The sequence below is a fragment of the Lepeophtheirus salmonis genome, chromosome 13 (genome assembly GCF_016086655.4).
Source record: "Lepeophtheirus salmonis chromosome 13, UVic_Lsal_1.4, whole genome shotgun sequence".
Classification (NCBI taxonomy): Eukaryota; Metazoa; Arthropoda; class Copepoda; order Siphonostomatoida; family Caligidae; genus Lepeophtheirus; species Lepeophtheirus salmonis.
This window is the reverse complement of record NC_052143.2, coordinates 41,587,012-41,599,598: the sequence shown is the minus strand read 5'-3', so window position 1 is coordinate 41,599,598 and position 12,587 is coordinate 41,587,012. Positions and strand designations below refer to the sequence as shown.

The following is a 12,587-nucleotide window of genomic DNA, read 5'->3' as shown; positions in this document are numbered from 1 at the left end:
TCTTGATCATTTCTCTCCCTTCATTTCTTTTCAATAAAGTGAAATAAATAAATGAATTTAAAGGAATGGTTCCGTGTGTATTTTCCCTCTCTTTTTATTAGGTCGTTATATGGGATCATTGATAACTGAATCTTAGTATTGATTGCTTGAGGCCCCCTAAGATGACATCAACTGTTGTGTGCTTGTATATTTTTTGAAAATTAAGGGAAACATATATAGATTGTTGTAATATAATGTAGAGACTTTGTGCAAAGCGAATTTGTTCGATGCCGTCTTAGGTGACTTTTCTAGACCGATTTGAATTTATGTTACGTTTCAAACGGTGGTCTATGGCTGTAAAACGAAATTTAATCGTTTTCCATTGTGGACCGGTTTTTTGGTCTCAATATATCTGTGACGTCGGAACCATAGAGACCATTAACTATGAGATTTGAAGGAGGTTATGACATATATAGTCAGAGGTGTATAAAATATGTCCTACAAAATGGGAGAAGCATTTTCTGGTTGGCAATCTGAATAGGCTTTTTTATTTAATTCTCGAAGATAAGTATAAAATAATAACTATTAGGTGTGTTAATGAAATACTAAGAGTAGCAATGAGGGTTTGCTCGGGACTATAATTCCTTGTTGCTCTCGGATTAGAATTGAGGATCAAAGAAGTCTTCGAAAATATATTCATTACAGCCGAGAAGCGATTTAGCAACCTTATTACAACTCAAAAATTTAATGATTTAAACAAAATAACCAAAATATTGCAAAATAGAATAGAAAATCCCTACCCGATTGTCCTAATATTAAGAAAAAAATTATTGAAAAATATTGCCAAGTTCGTATTAAGAGGCCCGCAAAGCTTTCTCATATGAGACGAACAGAGAAGGGAGAAACAATGTTCGAGCTAGTAAAAGTGTTAGTATACATGAACTTGTGAAACACATGTTTTGATTTTTGATCACATTTAATCATAATTAATTATTTCCTAATAATATTATTTAAATTTGTAGTGTAAAATTCCCTTAAGTATTTAATATTTAAAAAGTAAATTCTGTTCTTTTTTAACTTTATATTTATTTTTAAAAGTTAAATTCTTAATTGAATTCTATAATATAATGGTGTTTAAGGACGTTAATTAGTAAACAATTCCCAACAATGATCTAATACTAATTCCATAGATTAGTTGTGGAGAATTGGATGTTACCAACTGATTTTTTGCCTCTTTTTCTGCTCTTAAAAAATGAAAGGTTCCGTGATACAATAAATATAACTATATGAGACAGATTAAAATAATCTTTAAGCTATAGTTATAATAAGTAACTCTACCTCTACGTCGGGTCATTCCAATTTGACATGGAACCATCGATATCATGACATTATTATGATGTTTCTGTTTGTTTCCTTATAATCAGTTTTCTAAATTTTGATTGGTTGAAATAGAATTAGTTCCTTTCAAGCTACGAACAATTATTTTAACTACCAACTGAGTTTGGGCCTATTTTTCTGTTCTTTTTCAAAGGAAAGATTGCATGATGCAACAAAAGAAATGACGGGATATATAACTAATGAATACTTAATATTATTGACATATCATATTTTGCAAACTGTAAGGATCCTTTATATTTACTTTGGTATGTATGGTTGAGGTTAAGTGATTATTTGCAAGTTAAGTTCCGAGCTTTTTTAAATTATGTTATTTCAATTTTTAAAAGTAGATTTCATCTACAGGGGTTGATATAAACATGTTATGTCTCTATGTTAGCCTTGGGTGGATCTATACTTTTTTCAAATTATTTTTTATTTGTGAACCTTAGAGGGCTTTGATAGAAATTTGAATTAAGATTGTAAAATTAATTCTTCTTTCAACACATTTTTTGTAGAAACTCAAGCGCCAATTTTTTCTCAAAACAAAAAAATATTTTAGCAATCTTTGTTCAAATGTCAACCAACATCAATAGACTCAAGCAAATCCATCCTTCACATGGTCCTATGCTACACATTGAGTTTTGTAAACACTTTTTCAAATATAGAAAAGTAAACCAAAGTGGTGATAATGTTTTTGAAAACTAAAATTGAATGTAACGATCGAGAGTGGTGGGTTCTTCCATTTTTGTGACGTGTTCTTATATAAATTGGATTTCTATTTAATCCTTCGTTCCGTTCCTTCAAATCCTGACGCGAGTACTTCTCAGGGGTGTTTGGCCAATTAAAAATGAATATAATACCAATATAAAACTTTATTTGTCCTTAGTAGTAGTAATAAATGTTGTTTCAGCACAAGTTCTTCGGACTTTCAGCTCGAGAACTGATTAAAAAAGAAGAAATAAAGGGGTACATTGTATAAGTTGACCTGCATATTATCTTTCTATCTCAAAATTGGAGACAGGGACAGTGGATAGTTGAAATTCAATTATCGTAACCTTTTAATAATAATTTAATAACTTTGCAAAGCTAAGAATATATTAGGAGGAGACTCAATCGATAGCTCGAAAAAGTTTCCACCTGGGATGAGATAATCATTCAAGTTTGTACGGTATATATGTATATTTATATATGTTTATAGTAATTTTCTGTTTCAAGGGTTAATGGATTTTGATGAAATCCTCTCCATCATATCTATTACCTTCATCCTCTAATTATACTGGTTCATTGTAGATACAAGAAAAAGTCGTAGAGCTTTTTTTAATGACATGGATCTCCTTCGGACAACAGATCGAATCCAAGTTCTCCTCCCCCTGTATACTTCATAAGGGACGAACTCACAACCTCTTTCGCATAATGAGACCTTTCATTTACTTTCATGATCGTATCAGCAGGGTGCATTCATTTGAGCAACATTCATTTGACTAAGTATTTATTTGAGCTAGCTTCTTTTCAGCGTCGTTCATATCAGCGACATTTTCATACAGTAAACCAACAGTAGGAATAGATTGTAGGGACTATCTATAGTTGGTTTTGTCCTTTGAGAATGCTGAATATTCCTTCATTCAATGAAGGTGACAGATTGACAAAAGAGCACCCAAAAAGATCCGTCCCAACTCCATTGAAGCCTTTTCCTAAAAAGAACAAAGTAATAGTTTTGAAAAGAGTTAAAAATTGCTCATGAATCAAAAGTTATTATCCTAACATTTGACGATGAAAATTATCGGAGAATGCGCATACTTTCTTAAAAATACTACTCCGCAAGTACCTATTGATCGAAATGTTTGAATGACATCCAGCTCAATAAGTTTTGTAAATTCATCCCTCCACAGAAGCCTGCAGAGTTGATAGGTAATCCGATAAGAACCTTAGTTGTTCCAGCTAGATTCCTTCCATTTGATTTTAAATACCCGCTGGTTAAGATCTACACCTCCTGCTTTTAATGCTGCAGATACCATGACAGCAGTTTGGTTTTCAGGCAGTGATACACGATCTACAATACTTCAAATATAGAACGGGAAAAATTCAAATATTAAAAGGTTTGAAAAAAAAGTATAACGCTAAGCCATCTCACAATATTCTTGTTCTCAAAATTTCATGATATTTAATTATACAAAATCTCAGAATAAGATTTGTGGTGCGTCAAGATAAAAACAATCTGGGCAAAAATCAAGAAAGAAGAAAACCCCAATTCTTTTTTAAAAATTCATTTATCCATATAGGCAAATATTTCATAGACATATGTAGGTCAATTAAAGGTTTTATATTCAAATTTGTGCGATGAGTTAAGATATCCAAGATTATAGTTAAAAATCTTTATTTGATTTATAAGGCTGATATTTGTACCCGAATTCGTCCCTTTTAAATAAAATATTTAAATTTATCCTTCTTTTATTCTGAAGATCAACTTTGTCTACTTTAACCGCAATTTGTGGGGTCTCCATTTTTATTAGTATATTCTGTATTTTTTGATTGAGGTTACGTGAATCCTGAACATAATTCATATACATAGCTTTTGTTTACTTTTTATTTCAACCATCTCGTATCCTCTTTCCATTTTATTCTCTTTAGTTCTACCTAAGCCTGGATAAGTATTAACTATTAGATTTTCGAATTTTATAGCTGGGATATAATCATCTGTTAACAATGGGTGCTATCATGCAAAAACATGTGAATGAAATAAGCAGGCTTGTGGATAAAATTGGTAATAGATTTAGTAAAACTACAAAAAATAAAGCGATTTTATGTACCTGGTCTCACTAAATGCATACACCAATATTGAATATAAACGGTACAATTATAGAATGGGTAAGCCAATAGGTTCTTGGTTTAGTCATCGATAGAAGTTTGAATTGGAAAGCAGATTTGGATTACAATGTCAAGAAGGGCTTTATTCTCTGCTCGTAAAATGATTGGGCCTTACTGGGGTGTAATATCACTATATGCTAAATGGATACGTAAGGTCTATGTCGAATCGATTTTGACTTACGGAACAGGAATATGGAACAAAGGAGTGTGCTTACTATTTTGTAGAATAATCAGATCTTCACCAACTAGAGCTATGGAAATCTTGCTTAATGTAGAATATATAAATCTAAGCATAAAATTTTTTTTTATTTTATAATGTATGTATGTATTTTTCAAAATAAATTTAATTTTTTGAAATTTTATTCCAAAAAATTTAACTTTTTTAAAATTTTAAATGTTACTTTAATTGGTTAGATGGAGTTCATCTGATTAAGTATAAGTAAACATTATAGTGTTACATTTATTCTATCTAACCAAGGAATCTTTTCGGTGAAATCCATATAAATAAAGTATATTTCTTTAGAAATCACCTGGGCGCGAACATACACACATTGCATTCAAGCGAATAATTTTTCCAGAGTGCGTTGTCCATGAGCTACTGTTTAATTTTCTGTCGATAGCTTTAAATTTTTTGGAATTTTTTTCCAAAAAATTTTATATTTGAATTTTTATTTAAAAAAATTTTTTTATTATAAGTTAAAAAAAAAAAAATTTTATTTGAAAACAGCTCGTTATTTTTGAAGTTTTTTTTCAAAAAAAAAAAAAAATTCCAAAAACCAAGCCCCCTCCCCAAAAAAATAAAATATATATCATCCCACGGACGCCCATTGTTGTAAATACTTTTTAAAAACAAAAGGGTATCTATATTAACCATAATTGACTTAATGACATAGCATATTCCCTATAAGGATGCATCTGAAGGACATGGGAATAGTGGAAAATGCAACATGCAAACTGTGCGGAAATAAAATTCACTTACGATGCTCTGAATACTGTAAGGAGAGAAGTTCGAAAAATTCAACTGAATAAAAATTGGGAAAAAGAAGAAATCTTGCTTTCCATTGATGCCGTTAAAAAGACTGGCTATTTCAATGACGTGTTTTTAAATCGGCACTGTTATTGCAATAGACTAACTAAAGGTCTTAATTTGGTTTTGTAACTTCTTGTTGTAACATATATTTGTGATTTTAATAAATGGAAATATACCCCAGTTTTAGGTGTATATGTTACACAGGGTGCTGAATTAAAGTAGGGTTTCTATGGCTTTAGGGAGAGTTGGCTATCCCAAAAGGCGTTTTGTAGTAATACAAACTCAATTTGAACAAGCGTGTTTTTCCTATCTGTATTCCATATATTTACTCATAAATTCTTCTTTTTTATCATCTGAGAAACTTTTCAGTCATTCAAAAAAGAAGAAGAAATTGAATTTAACGCAAAATCTTAAGAAGTCAACTCTTTTTTTTTCATTACACGACTAACTTTAAAAAAATAAGCTAAGATTTTTTTCAATTTTGCTCTCTACTGTGAACATTTCGACCGTTTGATACTAGCGATCGAATAGAATCGGCCATCATTGGTGAATTGGAGACAAAAAGACATAATCAGGATAACGCCAGGCCGAACACATCTTTAATGACGCGCCATAAGCTCTGGGAACTCAGATGGGAAGCTCTTATGCATCCACCCTACAGGCCGGACCTGGCAACAGGTGACTACTACCTGTTCCCGTCCAAGGCCAGTGAAAATTGGTTGTCCGATTTTTTTGCTAATAGGGACAAGGGTTTCTACGAAAAGGGTATTATGACGTTGGATTATCGTTGGCAACAACTTATCAAACAGAACAGGGCATACTTTGCTTAAATCAAATAATAGTAACACTTCTTATAAAAGATAGAAATAAAGTGAAAAATACGAAATTACTTTTTCCTAAGCCTATTATATTTAAAAATATATGAAATACAACATCGAAATAATCAAACATTTTCTAAATATAAATTATATCATCTTGTGAGCCCTTTGTTGGGTACAACGACCCCCACTTTGCCATAGAGAATGAAAAATTTCAATCTCTAAGACAATATCAATCTGAACATAGTAATTAAATTTGGTAGAAGCGTAGCCAACATATGTTTGCTTGGTTTTTTTTTTCAATTTTTTCCTTTGAAAGTTTCCTCAAATGAGTTTTTCTAGTGAATAAAAATGTAGATTCCTCCAGAAAAAAATGTTCTTTCTATTATTATTAGACGAATTTGTAATCTCTGCGGCAATATATGTACATAAGTTTTAAAAGTCTTAAATCAATTGGTATATACATACTTATTTATCTATAAAGTATCAGACCGAATGCATATTCTAATGTAGACTACAAAAGTGACACAAATGGATGTATACATAAATGGGAATAATGTACTTAAACGAACTAAAAAAAAACCTTTTTTAAACACGTACATACTCATAGATGTAATCATAGAAATGTGTAAATATGTAACTATTGTAGAGCTTAAAGGCTTAGCACTTGTGTAATCAGGATTATATTTTGAATTTATTAGCAACTTCTTCAATAACATCATTCCTAAGAATTCAAAAACTAATTCCCACACATTAACATTAAATTATCTATATTAATAAAACAAAGTTTGTATGGATGAATGAATGTATGTTCGGATTATGTATAGTCATTTTTTTTAGTATATCTTAAAAATTAGTTTAGGAATAATTTTGAACAACAAGCGTATGTAGCTATCGTTCATCTAGGTAGAGTTCTAGAACAGATGGGGACCCTTATACTCAATGGTGAATCACGTTATATTATTTTTTTCCCTCAACCTGTTAATATTATTCTTGTAGAGAGAACATACAAGTATTGAGTAGCTACGTGTGAGTGCGCTTATGATAAAGTTCAAGTAACACTATATATTTGTTGAATAGTTATCTTCTTTATTATTACAGGAATTTTGTTTATTAGTCGACGCCTAATTAATTCGGTACTACCGCTAGTTTTCAAGAAGTTTTTTTTTAAAGTTTATAATAGATTGGGGAAAAAATAATTCTGTATTTCCCGCCTTTTTTTTAAACTTAGTATATCTTGTTCATTATTAGTAACATCGGATCATACGATAAGTAGTTGTAAAGGTGTGTGTATATACTACAAACTTCTTTCCCATGGTATTGCACTTTGTCGATTCAGTCGTGAATTATCGTGCATCAAGTATGGAGGTATCAATTGAAGAAATTTGACATATTTTACATTTTAACAACCTGAAAGGGGAAAAGGTGCTAATACTCTTTCGGTGTGCGTTGCAAAACAGGGGTTTTTAGTGATTTCGTTTTGGTGTATTGGAGTTGAATGATGCACCACACACTGGCAGGCCTGTCGTAGAAAAGATCTATAAAGTTATGGAGAATATCAAGATAAACCGTCATTTTAGCAGGCATAGCATTGCCCAGGAGCTTATCATCGATCATAAAACCGTTTTGAATCATTTGCTGAAGGCTGGACCAAAAGAATTGGTGAATAGGAGAGAAATCGTGTTTCATCAAAACAAAACTAAGCCGCATACATCTTTGATGACGCACAAGAAAACTCCAGAAGATCGAAATTCTTATACATCAGCCCTACAGTACAGACCTGGAACCAAGTGACTACTACTTGTTCCTGTTTATGGCCAATAACAGGCCTTTGAAAATTGGTTGTCCGAATTTTTTCTTTCTACAAAAAGGACATTATGAAGTTGGATTCTACTTGGCAACAAGTTATCGAACAGAACGGGACATACATGGCTGAAATCAAATGATTGTAACACTTCTTTTGTGTTACCTTGACCTTTGACAATTTAATGGCCTCTTATTGTGACCATTAATAATTATCTTTATAACAAGTTTTGATGGAAATCGATCTGTAACTTTTGCTGTAATTCTGGTAACTAACAAAAAGAAGCAAGGGCAAAAATAATGTCGTTTTGGGCAATTCACCTTGGTACATGATTTTTGTTTGGGATGGGGGAATGGGTTTGCTCTGAAAATTTATGACGTGTTATAATATCATATTTTCATTCTTCCCTTGCTTTGTGAAGAACAAATTCCTATCTCAGAAATTTGATGATTTACATTATCGACGGTATAATTTATTTTTCTCGTAATGGAGCTGTAAGAACGGATTCAAATCTCAATTTGCCATAGTATTCTTATAGTATGGCATTACCCCTCCGGTACATCTAAATATAATATTATAATATGTCAAGCCCAGTACTATAAATAGCATATTATTGTCACACATGTAACAACCATCACTAGCTGAGTGGTACAACTTTCTCAGAAAGGCCAGGTCTAAGCTTTACCGCCCCTATTTACAAAAGCAGTCCCTTTTAATAAAGTATCTTTTCTTTGCAGGGGAATTTCCATCTTATTTAGGAATTATTTTTATGCTAAACTAAATTTAAGAAAACTTCTTTCGTTAACCTAAAATTAGATGGCCCCTCTCTATGATAAATTCCCTTCAGAATATAGTTTACAAAATTTAATTAACCATACATTAAAAAAAAATCTTCATATAAAAAGAAAAATATATTTCAAATTTTGCTATCTTTTTTCATGATACTGTCACTAATATGTTAGTGGGACGCAAGGTTAATAGAAATACAAGGTTATACCATAATGCATGATGCTTGACTTCTACCACACATTTAATATTGACGTCATAGTGAATCTGTTTTTCCTCCCCAATAGTCAGTACTATACATTAAATGGAGAATTCTAGTGACGTCATAGACTATGAGTGGTTGCGTGATCCGTCAAAATATACCTGTCTTGCCCAGAAGAAGTCGGTACAATACATCAGATTGAAAATTCTAGCAAGTCCGATTACATGATGGTCTAACCTTGGATTTATATTAACCTTGAGTGGGAGTATTTCATATAGGGTAAGGAGAAGGCGGAAGCGAGACTTATTGTAATACTGATTTACAACGTTTTTAACGTCAACTACCTTATATATAATTTTGGAGGGAGAAAATAAGATCTGCCATAAAATATAAAAACTGCTATAAAGAAGAGAACCTTCACAATGTAGCATTAGTTCAGTGAAAATATTGTTAAATGTTATTTCAACGTAAATAGTATTATTTTATGTATACATTTTCAAGAAATGTACACCAGAATTAGGCTGGAATTCATATTTCATTGAGAGAGAGAGAGATATGGTAACATAATGAAAATCTATTATAGAATGAGTTAAGAAGAACGTTTTTTTTATAATCCTAAAACTGTTATTTTTCTCTGCATTTTGCCTATCCATTATGGTAGTATGTAGCTCCAATTTCATTTAAAACATAAATGTTGTAATTTTTATTGTATTTTGCAACCTTTCTTAAAAAAACAAAACATAAAAAATGCACCTTCTTCCTCATTATGGAATTAATTAAATTGCTGGAAATTATTTACAACTTAACTTTATAAAAGGAAAATTCTACTTATCAATGTTCAGAACACAAATTGATAGTTTACAAAAAAAAATACATTGTAAAATTGTATGTTGGTGAAGTATTCGACTGTATTTTTACTATATCATTAAAAAAGTATCTTTATAGAATTGTAAGTGAATTATATTGCTATTTGATTTAAAGGACCCTTCTTTTTATTAATAGACCTAGCTAAATAAATTGGTCTAATTAATTTCATTAAACGGGTGATATCAAATACAAAAAGTTCATTTTGTACTTTTTTGAGATCCTCCATTTTGGCATAATACATGTTATATTATAGATATCAATAAAAGACAGGTATAAAAGACAGCAACTACATAAATGTATTTCAAATTAGAATGATTTGGAAGAAAAAATAATAAACTATATCTTATTAAGTTGATGATGGCACAAATAGTGTGGGGTAGGTGGAAATAAGGAATTTTCAACTGGCAGTTAATTGTACAAAAATAGAAAAATATTCATATAGGCATTATTAACGAACTTTGGTAGTGAAAATTTTGCATAATTCAATCAAGTTAGTGACTAGAAGGATATTATTTATTTTTGCAATATTTATAATTATTATATTAGTAGAGATGTAAAAATTGGTGTAATCCAAGTGAACTTATATTAAAAAAAAGACGAGGATATGTACTCTTGTTATTTAAATTTGATAATTTAAACTTTATCAGGTGGCAAAGAACACTAGAGATATATCTATTAGAATATATAGTATTATATCAGTGAGATTCCAGCAATTTTCATATATTTAACTATTAGATAACACTGAAAGAAGAGGCGTAATATTTAAAAATAGTTAAAGACATTAATTATTCATGGGATTCGTCTATTGTGCGGCCTGTTTCTTGATTTTCTTTATCTATGGCATCCAGAGCTTTTTGAATCATATTCTCTCCAGAGACACGCTCATAGTCTCGCGTTCCATGATACAAGTGATTGAGGAACTTGAAAACTTGGATTTCACCATCATTTGGATCAATACTATGTTCTACTGCGTCTAGAACAAGTTTACCCAGTGATGAGGGAGAGATGTTCTGAGAAATGAAATAAAAATAAGTTAATCTGAGGTTGAATATTATATATACATATATACGTTTGCTTACCATAGAGTTGAGTGCTCGGAGCATGGATAAGACCTCCTTAATTTTCTCCTCGAGTAATGAGAGACGAATCCTCTCCGCTTCTAGTACCTGAAACTCTGGATCTTCAAATTGACTTAGTATTTTGTTCTCAATGAGTTGACTTTTTTCCTATTGTGTTTATAATAATAATTAATTAGCAGGATAACTACAATGAAGATGAACCCACCTGATTCCATTGTTCTCGAGAATCTGAAAACTTTGTTTTTAGATCCTGTATCTCCTTTCTAAGCCGTAGCAATACTTTGTCTTCCACACTTTTCGAAGAAGAATGAAGAAGAACATTGGTACTACTTCCTGGTCCACACGGGTTCGAAAACCCAATAAACCTTCCGTCACTTTTATTTGATTCAATCAATCGAGGTGGCTTTGGAGGACGGGCATCTGGAGGGGATTTGAGGGTGTCATCCACCAAAGCAGAATCTAATAGAGCACCTAAAAAATAAGTTTTATATTTAATAAGATATTTTAATATATATTCTACATTCCAAAGGTTCCAACACAGCAACAACAAAAATAATAATTATTAATATATCTATTTAAAAATGAATCAATAAGACAAATTGCTTTTAAAGGAGTCTTTAAGTCTTATCTACTTATGTATAAGTAAGTATGTACTTGAATGACAATGAAAATAATCCATCCATTTTATAATGAACTATCTATGTACCTTTACAGGTTGAGGAATAAGTTCGTGACGATATGTTTTAGTTTTTAAATTCAATATAAATTTATGAATTAGCATAAACTTTTGTGAAAATGATCAAATTGTCATATATAGTTATTACAAATAATTTAAAAAAAAAAAAATTCTTCGAAATAACCAAACCATTAGTGAGCAGCGCTCAAAATTCTAGAGCGAGAGCGCGCTCACAAAATTAGTAACTGAGCAGGAGTATGCCAAGTATTTCTTGAGCGGACGAATGCTCTGGAAATAGCCATTCTTTTCTTGGATTACATGGTGGAGAAGAAGATGCATTTGAGCAGATGCAGAACGGCTAAACTTTTTCACCGTTGAGTCCATCCACAACGTCCAAAAAAACTGTTTTTTATGCATGCCCATTGATAACATCACTTAGGAGTACCGTGTCATCCCTAGGTGCCAGAACTCGCCGCCCAGTGTTATGGTCTGGGCATGTATTATGTCCCGTCATTTTCATTGAGGAGGGTGTGAGATCAACCAACACGTTAAAAAGTCAATTTTTTCGATAAGATGCTTCCATAGCTTCAGAGCACATATGATGATGCCCCTTACAACTTCCGCCAAGACGGAGCACCTCTTCACATCGCAAAAAGTGTGCAGGACTGTTGAAAAACAAATTTCAAAGGCTTTATGAAAAAAAATATGTGGCCTTCGATCACCCATTGACTTTCAGATGTGATCCATCCTTCAGGCAACCCCCCAAAGACAACCTGAAGCGATCCCTCATCTAGGAATGGGCCAGTATCTTTGAAAAACTGTCCATGCTCCCTCTTCGTCTCCTCATGTAATCTGGGCAAAGGGGGACTATATTGAACAAACGCTCTTTTAAATTATTTATATTACAATTTGATCATTTTTACAAAAGTTTATGCTAATTAATCAATTTATATTAAACTTATTAATTAAAACAAATCCTCACAAAATTATTCCTTGCACTCTATCCTTCAAAGGAAGCACTTTAAATATTTGATGGATATAAACATAATTTAAAATAAGTTACATAACGGAACAAAATAAATCAAGAACGTATTGTTCATTAAA

General features: G+C 31.5%; 1 protein-coding gene across 2 annotated transcripts in view; it reads right to left on the bottom strand.

Moving 5' to 3' along the window:
• Positions 1-10,001: 10,001 nt before the first annotated feature.
• The window catches only part of LOC121127800 (uncharacterized), a 134,781-nt gene continuing 132,195 nt past the window's right edge, over positions 10,002-12,587 (bottom strand). For both annotated transcript variants that reach the window (XM_040723318.2, XM_071892931.1), the window contains 3 exons: positions 11,013-11,278; positions 10,808-10,954; positions 10,002-10,738 (listed from right to left, as the gene is read on the bottom strand). In XM_040723318.2, coding sequence (XP_040579252.1) covers positions 10,514-10,738; positions 10,808-10,954; positions 11,013-11,278 — 638 coding nt within the window. In that variant the 3' untranslated portion in view covers positions 10,002-10,513. The remainder of the gene's footprint in view (positions 10,739-10,807; positions 10,955-11,012; positions 11,279-12,587) is intronic.